Source organism: Pteropus vampyrus, unplaced genomic scaffold (genome assembly GCF_000151845.1).
Source record: "Pteropus vampyrus isolate Shadow unplaced genomic scaffold, Pvam_2.0 Scaffold123, whole genome shotgun sequence".
Taxonomy (NCBI): domain Eukaryota; kingdom Metazoa; phylum Chordata; class Mammalia; order Chiroptera; family Pteropodidae; genus Pteropus; species Pteropus vampyrus.
In genome coordinates this window covers 2,227,638-2,252,256 of record NW_011888904.1, presented here as the reverse complement: position 1 = coordinate 2,252,256, position 24,619 = coordinate 2,227,638, and the positions used below count along the sequence as shown (strand labels likewise).

General features: G+C 37.1%; 2 protein-coding genes across 7 annotated transcripts in view; one reads left to right on the top strand and one right to left on the bottom strand.

Moving 5' to 3' along the window:
• The window catches only part of NCBP1 (nuclear cap binding protein subunit 1), a 38,687-nt gene extending 20,704 nt beyond the window's left edge, over positions 1-17,983 (bottom strand). Inside the window, exons 1-10 of one of the 3 annotated variants that reach the window (XM_011366236.1) lie at positions 17,702-17,983; positions 11,715-11,803; positions 11,056-11,156; positions 8,868-9,024; positions 6,708-6,815; positions 6,247-6,368; positions 4,741-4,810; positions 4,051-4,266; positions 1,812-1,909; positions 1,058-1,121 (exon numbers count right to left, since the gene is read on the bottom strand). In XM_011366236.1, the coding sequence (XP_011364538.1) occupies positions 1,058-1,121; positions 1,812-1,909; positions 4,051-4,266; positions 4,741-4,810; positions 6,247-6,368; positions 6,708-6,815; positions 8,868-9,024; positions 11,056-11,156; positions 11,715-11,803; positions 17,702-17,735 (1,059 nt within the window). In that variant the 5' untranslated portion in view covers positions 17,736-17,983. Of the gene's footprint in view, positions 1-1,057; positions 1,122-1,811; positions 1,910-4,050; positions 4,267-4,740; positions 4,811-6,246; positions 6,369-6,707; positions 6,816-8,867; positions 9,025-11,055; positions 11,157-11,714; positions 11,804-17,701 lie in introns of those variants that run through there. The other 2 variants (XM_023534218.1, XM_023534219.1) reach the window with 2 other exon arrangements.
• Positions 17,984-18,191: 208 nt separating this feature from the next.
• Positions 18,192-24,619, top strand: part of TSTD2 (thiosulfate sulfurtransferase like domain containing 2) — a 23,747-nt gene continuing 17,319 nt past the window's right edge. The window contains exons 1-4 of one of the 4 annotated variants that reach the window (XM_023534221.1): positions 18,192-18,344; positions 21,116-21,328; positions 21,874-22,187; positions 23,945-24,065. In XM_023534221.1, coding sequence (XP_023389989.1) covers positions 21,164-21,328; positions 21,874-22,187; positions 23,945-24,065 — 600 coding nt within the window. In that variant the 5' untranslated portion in view covers positions 18,192-18,344; positions 21,116-21,163. Of the gene's footprint in view, positions 18,462-21,115; positions 21,329-21,873; positions 22,188-23,944; positions 24,066-24,619 lie in introns of all 4 variants that reach the window. The other 3 variants (XM_011366237.2, XM_023534220.1, XM_011366238.2) reach the window with 3 other exon arrangements.

Below are 24,619 nucleotides of genomic sequence, written 5' to 3'. Positions count from 1 at the left end.
AAAAAAGTCATTCCACTCTGCTACTTAAAACTGGTACCTAGAAACCTTTTTGATAATCCAAGACTTCTTTGCCATGCCTCTTGTTAGGAAACTTGCTTCCACCTTCCCTATATTATTTGTGGACTGCCTACCTAGAATTCTAAAGGCTGATGTGCATTCCTTCCTTTGACTCCCACCTCAAACACTTTTGTACTTCATCATAACTTTCTACACATTTTGCATATTTAAAGGTATGACTTATAGCCCTCATTTCAACTGACATGTCAGTGAGTCAAATTCAGAGCCCAAGCTTACTCTTAAGAGTTGAAAAATAAGACAGAAGCAGTACTTTTAAGAAAGCACACAAATGCACTATAAAGTGAATCTTAAATAAAACATAACTATGCTCATGAGTATTTTAAAATAAAGGAATATGCAATTGACAGTTTGACCTATGTGTCAAGTGAAAGTACTGGTTATTGGGACATAAACCTCACAAGGTGTTCAAATATACTACTTATATCATCCTTCTGTATTACTTAATATAGGGTCAAAAGTACTATCTATTCTTCCTACTTCCAAAAACAATTGGCTTTTTTCATTTTTAATAATAAAGATTCATATTTAACCCTACCTTGTGATACAGGGAATAATATACTAGTCAGGTGTCTGCTAGTAATAGGAAGCCAGAGAAACAGTTAAAAATAGGTTATCTGCCTAAAGTAATACAATACTTTAAAGTATTTAAGCCACTTATACATCTTTTAATTAATTGGACAATGTACTGACACACCTAGAGGTAACTTACATTATCCATGATAACTATCCATGAATGAAGACATACTATATAAATAATTTATAGGCAACTCAAAAGTCCATTTGGCTACTGGTTTCAACCTCCTCTTTTCTCTTTACTAACATGGCTAACAGAGCACCAAAAGAGACAGCAAATTCCTCGCTCCTCTGTTAACTTTCAGTACCTGACAAGTAGCAAGAAAAAAAAATAAGCCAAGAGTAGATTATTCTTTAAGTCAACAGATTCTGAAACTTAGAAACACGGTCCATGTGGAATGCATACCTCAACTATGTGGTAGTTCAAGGGGATCTTGTTCTTCCCTGGATAACTGACCAGCTGTGCAGCACTATAAAAAATGTAACTTAAGTTAAGTATATAAAGATACATGAACAATCAAATAAGCAGTTTCAAAAGCAGTGTGTTTAGATATAAAGACACTTTTCTAGAATGTTCTAGATTTCGGTCACTTCACTACAGCACAAATTATTTTGTCTACCACAAGGGAATTCTTTAATGGGCCCCAAAACTCCTTGAAAGATAAAAAAGAGTTTAAGTAATAATACTAAGGACGCATATTAAGATCTACTAACTTAAAAAGTTTTAATAGGGTAGACCACTCTCCAAAGACTTTTCACCCTAAACTCTAAACCAAAACTTTCCAAGGTTTAAGAAAATATTAAAAGTAAACTTTTCCAAAGCTAGATGTCTAAATACATAACAGAACAAAACTGTTAATAATCACACTAAAAAGAGCTTTCCTTTCAAGTTAATCTGTCCATAGCATATTGCAAACATCCACATAAAAAAGCCAGCATTGCATGCACATTACTATACAGCACTACAGTACTACAGAGCACTCAGAAAAGTACTATTCTGAGGGTGAGGGGTCTCAAGAAAGCAAAGAAGAATGGTCTTAGCAAGTCAGGATGTCAGGAAGAGTGATTTTCTTAAACTCTTAATATATATTTTGCTCTTATCAAATTATCAAAATTGCTAACTTTTCTCCACTCTAAAAGTAACATAAAAAGAATCTTACCAAGTCTTCCTTTCCTTCCAGTGGGACTTAATGATGCAGTGAAGATTCTCTTCTATTACAAATCTTTCCACTGAATGACTCCCTGGCATTACAGGACCCTGGAAAGAAAACCAAATGTAAATACTACAGACTTAGAAAAAATATTTTCTTTCATTTATTCAACAAATATTTGAGAGCTTATTATGTTTCAGACACTATATTGGGTGCTAGGTATAAAAGTTCAGAAGTGTGAAAGCTCTATATTTTTAGCAAACTTTACTGTCATGTTAACTTATATCCATGACAGAATTAGTGTCAGCTGCAGTCTCTTCTACACATCTGACACCATACTATCAATTGCCCACCTCAATTATATGAAACAAAATAATTTTTGTATATTATTAGCCCTACACGGTTTATTTTTTTAAATAAGAGTGAATTACTTCTGTAATACACATAGAGTGAAAATTTTATTTCAAACACGATATACAGACATAAAAAATTGTATATGCATTGAAAGATATCCATACTATATTGTTTTTAAAAGATTAAAAAAAACATTATCTACACATTATTTAATTCTTTAAAAAAGTATGTGCATAGCAAACAGGTTCAGTTTGTTTTTAATAACTTAATTACTATTGTAGACTGCTGATAACTTTTACTTTAATCTTCAATTTTTATTTTAAATAAATATTTTTTCTAAGGCCAGAACAAAAAAAAACAATCCCCTTCAATTTGAGGGGAACAGATATTTTGTATTTTATGCTCTTCTGGCAAGAATGATGGGCATATTATAGAGGCGACACCAATTAAGTATAAATAGTACAAGATAAAACAAACTTTGAGGTCTCATCCTAGTTCCCTTGCACAGAAATCCAATCACAAAGATTCTAGTCTCAAACATAAATTAGACTCTCAATTAGATACACCTAATTAGACCACTGACTAAAAAGCATTTTATTATATATGGAATATAGGTAAGTAGGTAGCAAGTTGATAATTTCTTATGTATAACCAATTATCTGACAACTTTTTACTCTGAGATAGATCATAATTGTTAAATTTCCACTGGTCATAAGCAATTTATGGTAGAACAGAAAAGAGAAGAAAAAGAAAACTCAAATTTGACCTTGGATGGTAATATTGGTTCTTATGCCAGTGGTTCTCAAATGGGGGAAATTTTGCCCCTGAGAGGGGATATCTGGCAATCTCTGGAGACAGTTTTGGTGGTCATAACTGATATTTAGCCTCTAAATCCTACTGGCATCTGGAGGGTAGAGGCCAGGGATGCTTCTAAGCATCCTACAATTCACAGGACAGCACTCCACCACAAAGAATTATCCAGCCCAAAACATCAATTGTGCTGACCGTGACAATTCTGCTTTATGCTGACTGGGATGTACTAAGCAACAAGTATGGTACTTCAGCTAGGCAAGTTTCTATTCAGAATGAATCTAGAAATGACTGTGCTTGCTACTTGGCTATTAAAGTTAAGACAGACATTCACATGCAAAAGTATAAAATAATAAGCATAGCTAAAATGCAAATTTTTATGCTAAATATTAATATCAAAATTATATATTTTAATTGCTGAAGTATAATGGTTACCAATAACTTGACTTCAAAATAAAGAATACATATATTTAAAAACTATAAAATCAGCTCATACTCATCTTTGGAGTTTTTAAGTTGAAAATATTTTAAAAAATAATTACATAATATCAACAATAAGTTGTAAAGGTTAGAAATGAACAATCTCTAAAACTGGGTATTTTTCTTGAAAATAGCCTTAAGAATAATAGCTAAAATTATTGAGCATTCATCATGTATTGCACAGTTTTATACACTTACGTGTATTAATAACTTAATCCTCATTACAACTTTATGAGATACTATTATTATCCTACTAGGAATCTCAGGTAGAGAGGTAAATAACCCAAGACCACACAGCTAGGATCTGACTAAACCAGGATTAAAAACCAAACCAATCTGGCTCTTGAAACCTACTCTCTTACATTGTACAATGTGCTCTCTTACTCTACATACACATGCTAAATATAGTTTCTTGCATAATGAGGTGATCCTTTTTAAACCATTACCTTCACTGAATTAAATCGTTAACTTCATTACTATTGATCATCTTAGATAATAAACAATTCAAATTTAAAATGTATCGCAGGCAAATCCAAACAAGATTAAATCACAAGTACAATGCAACGCAGGCCCTTTGACAGGAACTTTTTAGTTGGTCACATACCTCGGGATCATCTGTGTAATCAAACATTCTGAAGATGACCCTTGGCATTGGGTATACTGAATCCTCAGTGTGAGGAGGTGGTGTAAAAGGAGGCAAATTGTGCTGCAGTGCTTCACATAGGATGCTGTCAAAGGCAAGATAAGGTCTTAGGATGTGCCGCTCCTGCCAGTGATCCTTTTTCAATTTCTGAATCTGGGCCCACAGGCAATCTAAATACTAAAGACATTAATTTTTAATAATTAATATATATTTGGAGGCTAGAAGAAATACCATATTGAGCAGACAAAATCAAAAATCACTACTTCTAAAATACAGAGTACAAAAGTAAGCTAACTTGCTATCAAATATACTACAAGAGAATGGTACTAAGTCTTTGTTTTAATTTATAAAGTCTATCTGTCTGAGGCTGTTACTTTTTACATTTTTCCAATTGGGCATTTCGATAAAAAAAAAAAAAATTGTCAACTGTATGACATCTAGAATCCTCTAGAACAAGGAATGTTTTAATTACATTCTAACATTTATTAAAGCTCCACTATCTGCCTAGGGCTGTGAAGAGGTGGACCCCTGACATGAACTGTGGAAACCTAGCTGAGGTATACAAATTGAATGATTTAAGTACATCACAGAGATAAGAATCTACTCAAGAGCTGACTGTGCTTGTATCACAAAAGACTGTAATCAATTTACCTCCTCTTGTGGATGTGGTTTCTCAGCAGTCCATACTTGTAACATGGGCATATGAGTCTTCTGGCGTCTTCTAAAGATAAAAATGAAAATCTACATTTAGGTTTTTAAAAACATAAAAAGATGTTCAGTTGCTTTCTTAATAAAATGCAAATTAAAGCAGTGAAATAACTATCATACTGGTAGGTGTAACATTTTTGATAACGTACTATATTATTGAAATCTGGGAGAATATGCAGTTTCAAACACTGATATCATCTCTTTAGAAGATCTGGAATAGTATAATTGCTTTGGAAAACAATGACTAAATCAAAATTAAAATTGTTAAGACACTTCAACATAGAAATGCCATTTCTAAGAATTCATATCCCCCACAAATATATTTACACATGTACGTACACAAAGACATTTAGATAAGGATATTCATCGAAACACTGTTTATAATAGCAAAAGACTGGAAATAACCTAAATGTCTACCAACAGGAAACTAAAGAAATCATGGTATGTTAAAAGAGTGGAATACCATACAACTGTTAACATGAATAAGGTAGAGCTGTATGTTTTTATGCAACAAATCTTAAGTTATATTAAGGGAGGAAAAAGCAAGTGAACAGTGTATATACTGGACTACCATATGTATAAAAAAGGAGAAAGACGTGTACCAGTACTCAAATAATAAGATATTCGTATTCTTTTTATTTTTATTCTTTGGCAAATGGCTACATTTTTTTAAGAAAAGAAGTATAACTTTTCAAAAATATAAAAACATTTTAAAAATCTAACATTTAAAAGTAGTTTAACGAACTAAAAAGTAGATTTCTATTTTTAGACCTCTTTTAGCTTTATTTGTAATTTACCAAATAGATATTAACACTATCCCAAGAAGTATCTATGGATAGAAAATGAAACATAATAAAATTATTCCAAAAAACTTAAGGGGACACAAAACCATTATCTAGCTGCTGGGTAATTATGCTTAAGTTTACTAATAAGGCCTATTGTTAGTATTAAAGGTTAAGGATCACTGTTTTAAGGACTTGGTTTAGGATTAACTTACATGAAATAAAGAGATGTTCTCCAATTGTGGAATAAATTAATAATAGAGATGTCCAAACCTCTCTCAAATACTGTGATTCAGCAGGTCTGGGGGCAGGGTTTGGAGCATATTTAAGTACTACAGGTGATTCTTACGTATACTAATATCTGAGAACCACTGTGTTAAGATATTTTATGCCTTTCACACATGGATAAAAGCAGCTTAAAAGCAGCTATGTTACAACTCTTTTACACGAAAGCAGTAAGCAATATATTTGATTACTCTGGGGTCTCAGTAAGTTACAACAGTAGGGGTATGAAATTACCTAGAGAAAGCCTTAGGGAACTCTACAGCTTATTTTTGAGAAATGCAACTCAAATAGTATTACTAACAGATAAAATATAACACATTTATGATATCACTAAGATATCTTTTACCTAAACAACAAAAAGAACTATGAGCTCTCCCCTTACTTAAGATAGCTTTCAGTGTTGGCAAAGATACGGTCCATTTCTGCGTCTTTCTTCTCGTACAACTCCTTTCCAACCCAGGGCAAAGACGATAGAAATGCATACACATACCAATCCCGTCGCACCTAAAGGATTTTTTAAAAGGTAAGTTTAAAGTGTTAGTTAAATTTATTCATATTGCATTTATTCTTAAATGAAATAAATCTATGGAAGCTATTTAACAGGGCTTATATAAGACATCTGGCTCATTCAGAGCATTTCTAGATATTTTAGTTTTAATCTTATTAGACAGAGTAATTTAAATTAACATATAGATGTCACAAGAACTCACCAGTATGCCAGTTGACTTAACTTTTAGATATTAAGAATTTACAGCATGATAATCTGTTACCTTTTGTTTTTTATTACTAAGTGAAAAATTTCTGGTACTATATGGACATGATTCAGTATAAGGGTTTTCTTACCTGAGGTACATCTTCTTCCTGAGTTACACTTACAAAATTTTCAAACATAGCAACCATTGATGGTGCTGCAATGACGTGACAATTCACAAGATCAGATAAAAAACGAACCTGTTGGGGAAAACAATTTTTATTAAATCAAATATCCCTTATAATAATTACAAAACAAGCAATCTTGTAATGGTTAAAACAACAAATCTGAAAAACTAAAGCCTGAGGGCCAAATCTGGCCTGCTGCTTGGTTTTTGCACAGCCTGAAAACTAAGAATAATTCTTAGATATTTAAATGCTTGGAAAAAACCTAAAAGAATATTTCATGATTCGTACAAATTATATGAAATTCAATTTAAGTGCCCACAAGTAAATTTTTAGCCATGCTCATTTGTTTACATACTGTTACATACATACTGTCTATGGCCACTTTTGTGCTACAACTGCAGAGCTGAGGAGTTGTGACAGAGACCCTATGAAGGAAAGGAATCTGTACATTTACAGGTTTTCATTACATACTCTTAGAAGAACCCAGACTATAATGTTCTAGCTACTTCAAACATTTTTCCTCTTTGGCTGTGAACAAATTTTCACTGGACTATAGAAATGAAAAGTTCTGAACAGATATTTATCGGCTATCTTCTGTGTGCCACTGCTAAGAACTATTAAAGTTCTTGCTATATGGGAACTCAGAATCTAGTGGGGCACTCTCAATCCAAAAGGATGACTTCTATACTAAAAAGTAAATAAAAACTGCTGTAGGAACAGTGACAAAGGGAGTAAGGGAAAGTATCATGGAAGACAACTGGGCTACATTATAAAGGATGTGTAACGTACTCCTCAAGTGGAGAACAAGGGGAGTAGTCTAGGTAGAGGGGTTTAAACACAAGGTATGTTCAGAGATGTGTAAGTAATTTTGATATATGGCAGGCAAGGATAGAGAAATAGAAGGTGGCAGGCAACCAGGAGTGTCAGACTAAGGATTCTGGACTTACTCTTATAGCCTGATGATGAGTGTCCAAACTTTGACTGTGTACTCAGTAAAAAAATTTGATCGCTTACCTCCAACAAATGTATATATTTTTATAATATACACTGGCCCACTGTCATTCTATGTATTAAGTATTAGTAAGGCATAATCTGAGTTCCATTTAAGATAAATAAAAGATTTCTAATATTTACTTTCTACAACCCAATGAATCATCTTTGACACCAGGCTTTTAAAGACCATCAACTGTAGACAATGGGAAGGAACTGAGGTTTTTAACCTGTAACCAACTTGAGTAGAGCCTAGTTATAAGAAAACCACTCTGGTGCCACTGTAGAAAATAAAGGGAAAGGCAGAGAATCTGGATGCGAAAAGATCAGTTAAGAGGCTAAGACATTGGGAGGAAGACATACAGTTCCCTGGAGACAAAGGAGAAGGAACAGACTGAAGAGAAATTTAGGAGGTAGAACTGAAAGGGCTTAGGGACTGCCTACAGTATGAGGGGACGAAGAGAAGACAAAAATTAATGCTCAGATTTCTAGATGGGTTATCCAGTAGACAGCAGCCACTGAATGTGGGTTGGGAGAGGCCAGAAGAAAAGAAGGTATGAATAATGCATTAATGTAGGGACTTCCAGGCAAGATACCTCTGGGCTATCCAGGTAGTATCTGGAACAAAGGTCTGGAGTTCAGTAGAAAGGGCAAAGCAGGAGATACAGATTATAGATTTGGAGAGAAGGAGATGGCCAAATAAAGGTGGTTCATGAAACTATGAGAACAAAAATGCTCCAGGATAGTGTTTAAAGAAAAGTAAAGTGAGGACAGAATCCTGGAAAACAGAAACATTTAAGGGGCAAAGGAAGAAGGCCCAGTAAAAGGAGACCAAGGAATAGAAGGTAGAGGGCAATGGGAGGTCCTGAAAAAACTGATGATGCAAAAATCAAGAGATAAGAAGTGTAAAGAGTCATGTGCTGCAGGGAGGTGCACTGGGTGGGATTCAGAAACCCGTGGACTTGGTAATGAGCTTTGTGCTAATTTTAATGAGAACAGTTTCAAAACAGTAGCTGTTATGGTGAGTAGGGAACTGTATGTCAAGAGAAAGGATAAATTATTTGGTTGTAGTTCACCTCTTCCCTCCATCTCAACACTTAGTCAAAATATACCTCCCCTAAAAAAATAACTTACCAAATATACAGCTTCATTGTAATTGTTTGCTTTCAAAGATTCTTTAAGTTGACGAATCATGGCTTCTACAAATTCTCCACCAAAGTTGTAATTCCTGGCATTCAGCAGTCCAACTAATGTTGTATAAATTGTCAACTTCTCAGGTAACAGACGCGCACTGATTTGAGAACCCAGTACAACAAGAAAACCCCAAAACAATAGCATTATGTTAGGTTGCTGAATTTTGTAATATAAAAAACCTTTTATCATTTTATTAACTTTGGAACAGGATTACTTTGAGCTGTTTTTAAAACTACTTCAACATAAATATTGAGAAGAGTTGCAGACGTGGCCCCCATAATTTTTCATTTTTAATTATCCCAAGAGTTAAAAAGTAAAACACTCTTATTGTGAAGTTATCCAACTGAAATAAATAAAACTAATGCGAGACCAGTGTTAGTCCAATATGTTCAGAGGAACTGGATAGGAGTTCTACAGAAAATTGTTTCCACGGTAAAATATCTAGGAAATGCTGGGTGAAAGAAATTTCTTTAATGCAGAATCATTAATGGGGAGATGGAGCATTTTAAACTTAGCTAACCAAATGTCATAAAATCAAGATTCCACTTTGAGAAACACTATTCTGGTTGCTTAGAAAAACTTCAGAACTAAAACTAGTTCAATTAAGTTTCTATCAGTTAAATTGTTGAATTTTCAACATGATACTCTGATGTAGCAAGGTTTCTTTACACTCCAGTTTGCTTACTCCAAGTGCGTTAATTTTCATTAAAATTATCTGAAAAGTATGAGATGACTACAGTCATAAACCTTAAAAAAAAGCAAATATTGCTTCCTAATTTAGGCAGCCTTTAGAAATTAGCTCAAAAAGAAAAGCAAATAGAAATTCATGATCATTCAGATTCTCATATACTTTTTCTGTTTTCTCAAGGTACCTAGTAGAGTATTAGGAGTAATAGGTTTTATAAAGATACTTGCATTGACAATATTCCCCCCCACCCCAAACCATGGTTCCATCAGAGTTTAAGCATAAATCTACTCCGTTCTAATAAATGCTTCTAAAATAGAAGACCTCTTATGGATAACAGCAAAATGATATTTCTTAGTAGTTTCTTAGTCATATTCAGGATATGTCTTCCTGAATATTAACTGAATTCCTTTTAAAAATTGTAACCTAAATTCTGTACTTTGAGGTTAAAATGAAATCTACCAATGGTTTCAATTTGTATGGACATTTTTAAATTTCAAAAGTTAGCTTAAGCATTAAAAAACATTATTTTAAAATAATTGAAATGACAACTTAAAAGTCACCTTCATAATTTAAAAATACCTAATAGATAAATTTATAATTTAATGTAAAGTACAAAGATCCCTTTATCCAGAAGTTATAGCTACTTCTTTGACAGGCATTCAATTCAGAGTGATCAATGACTGAGAGATGAAAAAGTCTAGATTGCTAATTCCACTAATGGAAGAGAATGTTTCATGATTCCATGTGAGACTTTTCCCACTTTAATTTCCTAACAAATTAAATGCTGATACTTGTTCCAGCTAACCTAACTCAGAAAGATTATGTCTATTAATAGCTTCAAAAGCCTCTTCCTGGACATAGTTCCATAGTGTAGCAGTCAGCACGTCTGCTTTACACGAAGAAGGTCCTGGGTTCACACCCCAGTGGAGCCACCATCCGTGGTCTACAGCCATGCCATCCTGAACAAGCCCAATGGCTGATCTCGGAAGCTAAGCAGGGTCGGGCCTGGTTGGGAGGCCACCTAGGAAGACCAGGTGCCATCTTCCAAGAAAGGCTATTACTTGAGTGACCAGTTCTCAAATGTTTTTGGTACTACTGGTTAAAAATATAAGTTAAATTCTATTCTACTATATATATATTTAAATGTATGTGCATAAAATAAAATCTCTGAAATGTGAACATGTCTACTTTCTCACTTAAAAATAGTCAATTTGAATGATTCTAAGGTTCTAAGAAACAAATGGAAAATGCTGAATTTTAGGTCTATTTCTAAGAAAGAGTTAATGAAAGGGCCAAAGGTCATTTCATTTGTACGAATTTCCTAATAGAAGGAAAGCTGATTACATATGAAACAAAAACACGTCTTTTGAACATTTCCCAAAGCATTTAAGAGTAGATAATACATTATCACCTGGATTCATAAATCTTTTGCATACATACACTGTACAAAGAAGTCTTAAGATCTTGCTCTTGTAGTTAGGAAGATCAGCTTCCAAAACACCAGCCAAGCCTTCCAGGTTGCTCTCCAAAGAGCAGGCACTCTGTAGAGGACAGCATATTAAATATGTGTCAAGTACTCAGCAATTCGTGAATTAAAATTTTCTAGGTAATCATAAAAAAAGTTAAAGCCTTACATGCATAAGGCACTAAGACAGATTTAGTATAAATCAATTCAGGTAGTTATTGTTTTTTAGATACCCATAAAAAGAGAATGGAAGAAATTTAAAAAGTAAGCGGTCTACAAAAACAGAATAAGTATTATACATAACATAATGGGCTCTATTCTCTAATTCATTTACTATATGACTCTGAGCAAACTTCCTCAAGTATCCACGATTTGTTTGGCTCTTCATTTATAAACTGAGAGAACTATTCAATAAGATCTCTTTTAAGACTCATATTCCATAAAAAGTACTAAAAACATTTCTCAATTATCTGTATTCCAAGGGTTTTAATATGCATTTCCTTTGGGATACAGATGCATGGCCATATAAACTTTGCCTAAAACAGATCAAGTTTTCAGTTGATGAAATTCATAAAAGCACAGTCGACTTTACAACTCTAAACCCATCATAATCTGTGTCTATTTTGGTGCATACCTTTTCTCCTACTTTGCATATTAAAGATTCCAAATGATCTTCAGTTTCATTTGCATCAGAGGTCTTTCTCCTTTTGTGAGGCTGTCCTCCTGTTTCAACAATGTAAAAAAATAACGTTACATGATAAATCCCGTCGTAAATTTTATTTAAAATAAATTTATTTTATTTTTTAATGCTATAATCTCTTTTCTACCAGAAGCCCTACTTTTTACACATAGTAGAAGCTCTTAACTGACCCTCCACTTCTCAGACTCGGCTGGATTAACCAACAGTCTCCATATTCAGGGCCACGAAAGTAACTCCAGGAGGCATTACTTATGTTAAATTTTGTGAGAACTCAAATTTAAAGAATGGGAGTAGCAGTCAGTACATGATGTTACAGAGTTTTATCTGCTAGTGGTTAGCCTCATAAAACTATATGAATGAAGCAGCCCTGTCCATTTCTGTGGACAGACAGGAATGGTGCTACCCACTAGCAGATAGAACACTCTGTAACATCATGTACTGCTACTCACATTCTTTAAACTTGAGTTGTTTACTGTTCCTTAGTTGCTAGCAGTACTCATTATTGTAATAATGAAAATTATTATGTAAGCTGAAAATATATGGGTGCAAAACCAAGGTGAATGCTTTGGAAAGACTTGATTAGAAAACAAAGTTTTTGTATCAGGTATGAAGAGGAAAACTTCAAAAGATGGCAAAAGGAGCATAAAACATTAGGATTCCTCACTAGCTTTACAAGTGTCTGAGCTCTTAACTCTTCAACTAATAGTTCTACTTCTGTAGATCACATAGCACTACGGTATATTTATTCCAAGCAATGGGAATTAAACCAGCAGACATATACTCAAAGAACAGTCTTCGGCACCATACCAAATAATTGATGGGAAAACAGTAGATGTTTTATGATGCTAAAGAAGTCAAGTTGAATGAAATTGTGCCACAAATCACAACTGGACTGTATTACTCATACATTTGCTGTTAATGATTTCTTACTATTTTGTTTCACAGCACTTGGCTATTCTAAGCCTGGGGTGTTAAAAGTTGCTCCAGTGACAGAAATGATCTTCATGTACCACTTGCACCTATGCTGAATAAAATCAATCTATTGCTATCCAAGTAGAACCTGATGAAAGTATCATAAAAGGCCACAAGGTAAAGCACTCTGTGCTTTGACTCCCCAATCTCTTAATTATGATCTGGTTTAAAACTGCTGAATATAGTTTTGAAGGGATAATGCCAGAAAAAAATAAAACGTGTACAGTGGGACAGCTGAGATATATTCTTGGAGATACTTACCCATATAAAGTTGTGGATGTGTATGACACAGTTGGATCAGTGACCTTGGTTCTTAAGTACAAGAGAAACCTAAGTCGCAGGATCTAATAAGGTTCCACCACCTGAAGAACCAACTTTCACACAAAGGTATTCTATTTCCAGGATTCATTCATTGAAAAAAACTGCATATTCAATGTAATATTTATATAATCTGTCAGCAAGGACATTAAAAACAGCCTTCTCTTAGAGCAGTGGTTTTCAACTGGTTGAGATTTTTCTCCCAAAGGGTCACTTGGCAATCTCTGGAGACACGACCTGGGGAATGCTACTGGCATCTAGTAGGTATAGGCCAGGGATTCTGCTAAATATACTACATTGCACAGGACAACTCCCAACCACAAAGAATAACGCAGCCCAATGTCAATAGTGCTGATGTTGAGAAACTCTGTTCTAGAAAGCAGAATACTAACAGTGTTCTTCAGAACCTGAGTTGTTTACTGGTAAAGTTGGGAGAATGGACATGCTGAAAAACGAGCCAAATGAAAGCAATTTGTTGTCGTTTTAAAGCCTAATCACTGCTCCCTTTTTTCTGGCCCATCTACTTTGCCAGCCTTTATTCCACAACCCGCCTCCACAACCTCCCTAATTATCCAGCTGGCTTGTCCTCACATCAGTTTGGAATCATTCCCCAGTCTTTCTCTCCTACCTCTGTAATTACCCCTGACCTATGGATGTTGCCCCTTTCCCCCTAAGAACTGGATCTCTGAAGGTGGGGTGTCTCCTCCCACAAGCTCTCAGTGTGCACCCAGGGCCTGGTGCCCCGGGGTATGGGCCATGGCTCTACCTGGGGTGTGAACCCAGGCCCTTTTGCGTGTAAAGCAGACATGCTAACCACTACACTATGGAGCCACTCCATCCCCAGTCTTTAAAGCAATCCTCCCAGGTCCTCTTGTAAGGGGAAAATGACGCTGTGGGGAAGGAAGGTAGGACTTTTGAAGAAAAACTAGAAAATTCAAGTACACGGTCCTATATCTGAATTACAACACCTCCTTCTTCTCCCCCATTTTGAATAAGACAAGTTTTGTTTGGAGAATGGAAGGAGGCACAAAGTATTAAGAGATGCCCCACTATCACCTGATATTAGAATATAAAGGGGGGCAGTTACTACAGACACAATTTGAACTCACAGACAATAATAGCATATTGAATTCAGAAGAGAACTTGGGTGAGTGTATGGGGAAGTAGAATAAGATTAATTAAGAATAAAATTTGAGGAATTAGCTGAATGTTTTCACGTACCCTCAAGAAAACATATATATGGCAGCTCCAAAGCAAGAACAGATTTTGTATTAAAATGTAACTCTGTAGAAGTTTTGCAATGTAAGTTAAAATTACATTGCCACTTTACTCAGACACCCTTGGCTAATATCGAACAGAGAAGCAAGTCTCTATCGAACTCATCTAAAATGATGTGAATACATCAAGTAAATTTTTCCCCTCTAAGGTGATTCTAATTTTATACAGATATGTTGTACCACATCTTATATCCTTATTTAGAATTAGGTACGCTATAAGAAGCTTTAGATTCATAAATCAAACAAGGTAAAAGAGAAAGTAATCAAAATGAACACGGTAAAGTGGAAAAGTACCTTGATCCTGGAGACTTAAAGCAGAGGTAAACATAACTTCTGAAACAAACTATACTCTATCTCCGATTACCAAATCATTTCACTTCTATTCATTTTATTTGTCTATAGTTAAGTAAAAAATGAGTCACAATATAAAGGATAAAGATCTAATTCTAAGTAGCTTAAATGGAACTAATGTGGGATTTTGGCTAAGATGATGGACAATCTAAATACTTTCTTAAAAGAACAAAACAATGTTTTAAACAGCTATTATCCTATGCATATCTTATAACTAAAAAGCTTCAGAAATATTCTTAGAGATTCTAAGAAATAAGGTAGATTTAATGCTTGACCAGCATCCATACACATCAATTTACACTAAAGATTTCCTTTTCTTTGTCTATAAATTGACTTCTAGGTGAACTTTATTGATATAGTCTCCTGTCTCCATGGATCCTGGATACTACAGTCTCAACACAGATTTAATTTTAACATCACCCTCTATGAGCTGATCCTCTGCTCCCTCTCTGATCTTATCTCCTATACCTTTCCCCCATACTCACTCTGCTCCAGCAACACTGGCCTCCTTGCTGTTCTGTGAATAGGACAGGAATGCTCTAGACTTAAGGCCCATGTTTAGACCATTATTTTACCCCACATAGCCATCTGGTTTGCTCCCTTACCTCCTGCAAATGTCATTTTCAGTGAAGCTTTCCCTGAGCAACCTATATAGAACAGCAACTCCTCCCCCACAGCAGCCTCTACCCTCTTTACCCAGTTTTATTTTTCTCCATAACACTTACCACCGTATGATACACTATATTTTATTTGATTGTTTCCTGTTAAAGGGAGGTTCTATCTTTATATAGTCCACTGCTGTACTGCTAGGTGTTAGGGCAGTGCCTGGCACTGTTGAATATTTGTTGAAGAAATGATTATAGCTAGTCAAGCATATGGAAAGTCGTGGCAGGCAGAGATGCCAATAATCCAGAATTGCTCTGATGTAGCTATTAAAGTATGATTGTAATAATTCAGCCTATTTTAAAATAGTCTTCAATATTTAAGATTCTAGTTTTTCTGATTTAAAAAATTAATAGATGTGTAACTAAAAGGAAAGTATCTAAAATATTTGATTCAGATCATCGTTTAGGGTAAACCCTATCTAATCATTACCCAAATTGTGGCAATTCACATTAGTTCCAGATTTGGTGTAGTACCTAAGAGGAATTAAAAACTGCCCCATCCATTACTAAATCATTCACCACTGTAAACTTTGATTAATTAACTCCTTACTTTTTTTCCCTTTACTTATTTATTGAGGTTTGTGCAAGACCCAAATGATTTAGCTGCCAGCTGGTATTAAAAGAAGCTAACTCTTAAGAAAGTTATGCTGGCATCCCGAAAACCAAAGCAAAAGTTGTATTTCTACATATTCAAATCCAATTCTCCAGGCTGCCCTCTGGAAATGTTTTCTCTCCCTTTAGGGATACTTCAGAAGGAAGAAAAAGAAGTGGAGAATAGAAAGTGTGAGAAAGGCAAAGAAAATGGAAGAACTTTACAAGGCTCAAGTTCTCTAAATACCAAATGATAACTTAAAGCATATTAGCTTTTGATTAATCAAATTCAAAAGCATATGAAAACTGTATTTTCTGTGCCCCAAATGTACATTACACAAGAACCCTCCTGCATAAAAAAAACAAAAACAACAACAACAACAACAAAAAGCCACCCAAGCATAATAATAGCTTGTGTAGTAAAGAAAACTCTAGACTTGCATTCCCTGGTGTCTGGGCACTGCTAGCTGTGACTGCATGTTAATTACATTAAAACTCTAAACCCTTAGGTATCAGATGAGAAGGCTGGGCTAGGATATCCTCCAAGCCATGCCCTAGCAGAAATCTGATGTTTCATTGTTAAAACTAAATACAAATGATTTAGTTTTACCTACCTCTAACTGCCTCAACGTTCAAGGACACAAAAATGTCAGAAAAAAAAATAATCCAATTAAAGATTTTTGGTCTGTATTTTTCTTACATCACTGACATCTACCAATATCTATCACCTTAAGCATTAATATTTGATAAAATAATCATTATGAGCCACTCATTACATTTATAACTTCATTTAACCATCACAAAACCAATGAGGTATCTTAACACTTTCTATGTCGCTTCTATATTACAGACTAAGGTTTAAAAAATATAACTTGGCAAGATCGCAAAGTAAATGGTAAAGTCTAGTTTCTTACTTAAACCCTGTTTCCAAAGTCTGGCCTCTTAATCACTATACTACTCTCTTTTCAAAGAACAATAATAATATAATTTCTCTTAGTTTCTTTTTTCGTGGATGTGTTCTTGACTGATTTTTGTTATGTAAGCATCTTCTTCTAACTAGCAAAATTATTCTCGGTTTTTGTAATGACAACACCATAATCCCCATGAGCACAACCATTCAAATGGAGATGGCAACCCCTAATCTAACTCTCTAAGGGCTCTCCTGTTTTCCAGCACCCTCTTGCGCGAGGGAAATACAATTACGGTCAGCTCAAAATCCAACATAACAACATGCATCTGTTTATTAGTGATCTCTTGGGTGTCGATAAGAGACAGATCTTTTTCCCTGCAACTGCAGCTTGAAAGAAGGCAAATCAACGATGACCGGTAGGGGAGCAGAGCTCACATTGCGATTCATCAGATCTCTCAGTCAGGCTTTGTTCCTTTTCTTCACTAATCTGCGGAGATCCCTTTTCAGGTGCAATGTGAGGGTCAAAACGAGATAATGTCACTGTCCCCAAGAGGCGGCCGCATAGACACAGGTGCTTGGCTGTGCCAAGGACCAAATCCTGAGAAGTGGTCAAAGACTCTCCCCCCCACCCCAGGCCTCCTATCGGAAACGAGTAAAAGAGCTGCGGCGAGAGGAAACGAGCTTTCCAAGAAGTCGCCCGGCCACACTCCCGCTGTGCCACCTCCCTTCCCTCCGTGGCTTCCCGAACGTTCCCAGGTGGGAAGGGCTTCCCTCGAGACCTGAAGACCTAGGCACCCACCTGGGCGCGGCCTCGGCAGCCGGGCCCAGGGCACTCACCGTCGTTTTCGTCACTGTGCCGCCGCCGCGACATGTCGCACGCCGGTGCGCTGCCAAGCCGAGATGCTGGGCGGGAAGAGCAGCAGGAACCGTCGGAATGCCGGCCGGCGCGAGGACAGCGGCGAGCCGCGCGGAGCGGCCGGCGCGCAGGCGCACTTGCTCGCGACGGCTCCCGGAAGCGTAAGGAGAGGCGGCCGGGTGGGCTCGGCCCGCTTGGCGGCGCCTAGAAGCTCTCCAGGCCGCGAGCGTCTGGTCCGTACCCTACTGGCCCCCTCTGGCTTCCGCCGCTTCTCAGTGGCTTCTCTCTCCCGCCTTTCGCTAGAAGTCCTTCCGGGGCCACGCAGATAGCGCCGCCACTTCAGCCAGCCCAAGCCGGGGTCTGCGAGTCACGCCTGGAGGCGGGCGGTCTAGAAGGGACGCTGTAGTCCCCGCCTTAATTTCAGGCCCTTTCCCGGGGCCCGCAAAGATTTTCCCGGCGGCCCTTTCGCTAAGGGCCTGGAGGACTTCCGGAGCGAGGTGACGTCTTGAGCGTTCCTTCTACGTAAAATCGAGGTGGGGGCTGGAGGTTCGAGGACGGTGAGCAGTGTTAATTGCTGGGTGGAGACGGTTCAATGAAAGAAGATCTGAGGTTCGGGACCGGCGGGTACGTGCTCATTTACTCCCACTTCCGGGCCCTTGCTGGGCCGAGAAATTGGGCGAGGTCCGGCGCGCCATTTCGGCAAATGGCACCATCCATCAGATTGTCTAATTCAAAATGTAGGTAGGAGTAATTCTTGGGTCCTTATTTTCCTTCACTTCCTATATAACTATCTGTAAACTCTGCTGGTTCTACTTTCAAAACAGATCCACAATCAGTCTACGGTACTCTTTTTGTTTACAACTCTCCAATGACTCCCCTTCCCCCAGTACAAACTCCATATCCTGACCTACAGGGTTCTACTCTCATCACTATGTTCCAACCACTCTTTCTTTCTGTACCTCCAATAAGTCAAGCTTGTTCTCACTTTAGGAATTGATACTAATTCCTTTGCCTGAAGTTCTCTGCTCCTAAATCTGCATCGACAGCTTCTTGTTTTTTAGGTCTCAGCTCAAACATCAGGTCCTTAGTGAAGCCTTCCCTGGCTACGCAGTCACCGTTTTATTTCATTCAACAAATATTGCATTTATTAACATTTAGCACCTCCTATGTGCTAAGCGGTGCTCTAAATGCTGAGGATGCAGAGCTGAGCAAAGGAAAATTCCTGCTTTCTTGGTGCTTATGACCCATTTAGGAATGAGCAAACAGTGCAATCAGGTAGTGGGCAAAGGGAGAGTAGTAGATGAGATTAGAGAGGTGGTGGGAGGGGTTTTTAAGGACTATATTTTATCTGAGTAAGTTTAGAAGACATGAGAGACTGATCGTATTTTTTAATAGTTACCTCTGGCTCCTGCAGGAGGAGGGCAGTTAGTCTTAGTCTGTTGCAGTAATTCAGTCAGAAAATGATGGTGGCTTGAACGGAGTTGGTAGGGAAAGTGGTGTGAAATGGTCTGATTAGGTTTTATTTCAAAAGCTGATAGGATTTTCTGAGGGGCTGGATGATAGTGTGAAAGAATAAGGAGTCAAGAAAAAGCCCAAAGTTTTTTTTGAGTAAACGAGACAGTAAAAATGTCATTTATGGAAGTCAGCAGGACTGGGAAAGAGCAAGAATTTGGTTTCGATTGGTTGCATTTGAACAGCCTTTTAGCCCTCCAGGCAAAGCCATCCAGATGGTAGACAGTTGGATATGTGACTTTGGAGTTTAAGAGAGAGGGATGGCTTGGAGACATAAATGTGTACAGTGTACAGTGTTCTAAACATAAGTTTTCCTTTATCATCGCTTCGCATTTTGCTTTTTTCATGGGAGTTTCAAATATTTATAGAAGTTGAGAAAATTGTAGAATGACCCCCGATGTACTTTTATCAGCCAGCTTCAGCAATTACCAACTAACGGCCAGTCTAGTTTCACACATATCCCTTTACAGTTTTTCTGTGGCAAATATAGTTTTTAAATCCTTGGGACTAGACAAGATCACTTAGAGGGTGAATGGAGAGAAAATGATTCAACACTTAACAGGTTGGTATAAGGAGGATCCCCAGCAAAGGAAATTCAAAAGCAGCAGCTCTTATCACTGATATTTTGATTTTTTTAAAATTGATTTACTTATTTAGTGTCTCTCTTTTCTTACTAGAATATAAGTTCCAAGAGAGCAGGAACCTTAACTGTTTTTACAAAGACCTGTATCCACTGTAGTATTTTCTATGTGCCAGGCACATAGCAAAGTCCCCACATAGAGTAGTTAAGAATATATAAATTAAGCAAGAACTAAGAAGGATTTAGAGTGAAGAGAGGTCATTTTGGAGTGGTGGGAAAGGTGTGTGGAGATGCTGAGGCAGGAGAGGGCCTGGCTCCTTTGTGGAACTAGGCAAAGTTCATTGTGGCCCGGGTAGGATACTTGAAGGAGAGTATTATTTGAGATGAGCCAAGAGTGGTAGGGGAACTAAGGGTGTACCAGACACTTTACTTATTCCCTTCCAGTCCTCACTGCAGTCCTGCAAACAGGTACTGATACTGTCATCTGTTTTATAGAAATCAGAGAGTTAGAACTCAAGAGAAGTTTAATATCTTGCCTAGGTTCACATATTTGCACCCAGGTGCACCACAATCCAAAGTGCGTGCTTTTCCCAGTGTTTCATGTTGCCTTTGTGTTTTATGTTGCTTCTTTGTCACCTGTAACATTTGTTTTATAAAAGAAAGACTGTAGTATGTTGACTGTAGTGTGTCTGTTTTAACAAGATTTGGCCACTATAGCAATTTGAATATTTGTTCTGGCTCATTAAAATGAGGCTCTCTTGGTAGTTATTTCTTCTAAGAAAAGGAATTTGCACAGCTCAAAATTTAGGGGACAAAAAAGAACAAAGTCTTTATTACTGAAGTTACTAGCACATAGCTTGATTGATTTGGTTCGTACCAGTACTCTTTTGGTATCATTTACCCTAAATATTTGCATGACCTGCTCCCAAATTCAGGTTTCTGCTCAAATGCCACTGCCTCAGACTACCCTCTGTGTTTTAAATATCCCCTCTATTGCTCTGGCTCCTCCCCTGCTTATTTGTCTTCATAACCCTTTTTACCATCTGACTTTTTTAAAAACTCAATTTATTTGCTTACTTTCTGTCTCCCCACTGAAATGTAAACTGTAAGAAAGCAGAGTCATTTTCTGTTTCATTCACTGCTCTATCCCCAATGTCTAGAACAATGCCTTCTAAATAAATATTTATTGAATGAATGTGTGAGTGAATAGATAGCTCATTTGCATCATTGATTAGCTTCGAGTTTACTTCAAGTAGTAATCAAAGACTTGGACATTGTCGTTTCTCCCTTGCCCACTTTCTAGGACATAGTTAACTGAAAGGAATCTTCTCCACTGCTGCAACCAAACCAGATGCCTTCTTCCACTTCACCAGACCAGGAAGATGACCAGGAGTCCTGTATTTTAAAATTTGCAGACCTGGATTTGAAAGATACAAGTCTTATCAATCCCAATAGCAGTCTCAAAGCAGAGCTAGATGTCAATACAAAGAAGAAATACTCATTTGCAAAAAAAAAGGTAAAATTGCCATTAATGTTTTGGGATCATGTGTGTATAGCTAAGGCAGATAGGACTAGAAGTAGCTTATCAAGATTATCCTCCAAGGAACAGAGGGCTAGTAAGATACTAGGCTGCTGCCATGTTCAAGGTAAGGTCTAGTTGGGGCCATTACTAGTGATCTTAATTCAATGCCAGACAAAGGAGAATCATCGGCGGGGTGTGGTTTTGGAAAACTTATGGTGGAGCACTTGGGGACAGATCCTAGACAGGTGGGCTAGATTCCTTTCCCAGTCGAGGGTGACAGGAGGAATCCCAGGAACCCAGAAGACTTAGTCATAAGTAGAATAGGGAGATAATAGGGCATTTGCTATCTAAGACTCCTGATTTGGTCCAGCTGGTATAAAGCTTGCTATTAAAACTGTTCTCTCACAGGAAGTTCTACAGAATAGTAGGACATAAACCAGAAACCCCTGTAGAAACATAATAGAAGGGATTTCACTGAGACTTCTGTTAGCCTTAAACTTAAGGGTATTTAACAGTGACAGTTTGAAATGTAATTTCAGGCATTTGCCCTTTTTGTCAAAACCAAAGAAGTTCCGGCACCTTCTTTCGATTGTAAAGAAAAATGGTGGAAATGCTGTCTTCAGCTATTCACAGACCAGACCAGCATCCATAGACATGTGGCAACACAACATGCAGATGAGATTTGCCACCAGACTGCTTCTATTTTAAAGCAGCTGGCTGTAACATTGAACACCTCAAAGAGTCTTAAGTCTGCAGACAAAAAGAACCCTCTAATAGAATATCTTACTCGTAACCATGAAATATCCACTTGGCTCCCTGATATAAGCTGCTTTAGCCTTGATGAGCAGACAAGGTAAGAATTTCATTCTGTATTTTGGTTTAGTTTAAATGTTTTTCCAGCCACAATGAGCTATCGCTACCCATTCACTAAAATGGCAAGATCCTAAAGGCACAGAATCTCTCGACAGGCCTAAGCTAGGCCAATAAACATGTATTATGTCTAATAGAAGATCATCGCCTATGCAGTAGCATATACCCACACAGCTGGTATTGTTGCTAGGTTACTTGGAAGCAATTGTACATCTTATCTTTAGGGAGAAGTAAAGAACAAAAATTGTATTATTTTCAAAGAGAAATTGGAAGGCCCAGAAATGTTAAATGATTCCTCTAGTTAAATGATTCCTCTATTCTGAATAACATCAGAGCTTGCAAAAGGGATTTTGCTACCAAATGTGGTTTTCTGAGCTGAATGTTTTAGAAAAGATTTTAACTTTTAGAACTGAGGCATAGGATTAGAAGTTTAGGTCCTGCCTTTGAAAAAACTCACCAAATCATAATATTACAGAATTTTAGAGGACAGATTTCTGGTTTTAAGCAATTTCTAAACTATTCGATGAATAGAAAATGTCCAAATTTGATACACTTTTGTCAGTAGTATTTAGTGCCAAATTCCCCTTGTTTATCAGAAAGGAGAAAGAATTGAACTTAGAATCCGATTTTGCTAGTCACTAAAATTCTTTTTATTTTCATTTCCTCACTTCTAAAATTGGAATAATAATGCCTGCCATGCCTACCTCACAATATTGCTGCTATATGAATTATATGAAATGATCATGGTAAGAAAATTTGTGAACTGTAAGGTGCTATACAGATGTGGCTTTGTCATTTCTGTGTGGCCCTGCATTTCAAGGAATTTCTAGTTAGAGAAACAAACAAAGACATAAAACAATTATTAGCACGTGATATGAGACAGGTTATATAATTATTAGTTAAATTATATGGTTCAGATAATTTGTTACTGGAGTTTAGAGAAAGGAAAATTGATAGGCTCTAAAATAGACAAGATTTTGGAGGAGGACAGGCCCTGAAATATAACGAGGATACTGAAAGAGTTATAGATTGCAGAGCTGGATAGGACCTTAATTATCATCTACTATAGCATCCTCTAAAATATGTCTGTGTAACATTAGTTGTGGAGGATGCTATCAGGTATTGAAAAGAGGTACTAAAGACAAATAGGTTTGGGAAGCACCAGGTTAAAAAATATTTATTGCAGGACTTCTCAGAGCCTTCAATAGATAAGGAGCTTTCACTATGACTCAAAGAGGGAGATGTTGCCAGCAGGATTTCTCAAACATGTAATTTCAGAGAACAGCTTCAGAGCACACTTTGGAAAATGCAGCTTATTTCAGTTCTCCAGTTTTACAGATGAGGAAATCAAAGCTCAGAGATAATAAGAAATCCAGCTAGGGGGATAAAAGACCCACCCAGGTCCCATGACTAGTTACTAGAAGACAGCACAGTGCAGTAGAAAGTATGGATTCTAGTGTCAGGAGACTGGTATTCAGAGTCTTGACTATCACTTGGTAGCTGTTTTACCTGGAAGGAATTGGCCTTAGTTTACTCAGCTATAAAATGCAGATATTTTCTTCAGAGCAACTACAGATAGGAATTGATTCCCATTTCAGGAGAACAGTAATAGGCACAAAGGCAGGCACAAGTGGCTCCATCTCAGCCTTGCCTCTGATTCTGCCTGGGTATACTTTATGAATTGTGGCTTCCTTATGCCAGTGACTCAAATGCTCTTTCCCTGTGGTTTTCTTTTTACAGTGGCCAGGGCAGTGATGAGGGGGAGGTGCTACTTTATTACTGCTACTGTGACCTAGAGGATCCCCATTGGGTCTGTGCCTGGCAGACAGCTCTATGTCAGCACCTGCACCTCACAGGCAAGGTAACGCCTCCCACACCCTGTCCTTCACTGGGCTCGTCTGGCCTCTGACTTGGATTGCAGAGGCTATGCTCCTTACAAAGGGTTCACTTTCGTGTTTTTTAGAAATTAGCGAAATCTTGCTAGGCATCTAAATAGAATACTAAATATTTATTAATGTATTTTATAAGAATATTTAATGGCATAGACCAGGGGTCAGTAAACTTTTTCTTAAAGAGCCAAACAGTAAATATTTTAGGTTTTGCATAAAAAACCACTCAGCCCTGCTGTTGTAACATGAAAACAACTGTAGACAAGATGTAAATGAATGGGTATGCCTGTGTTCCAACAAAACTATGCAAAAGCAGACATACTTGCTGATCCCGGCATAGGGAAATGTTCTTGATATGGTAGCTGAAAAACCATTTTATGGAACTTTACATATAGATGTGATTCCAAATTGCTTCTTAATTTTCCTAGAACATGTCAGGATCTTTCAATTTCATGGTAGTGGCATTTGCTGTTTCCTTCCCCTCTAGAATGCTTTTTCCCTAGATCTTCACATGGCTCATCCCCCA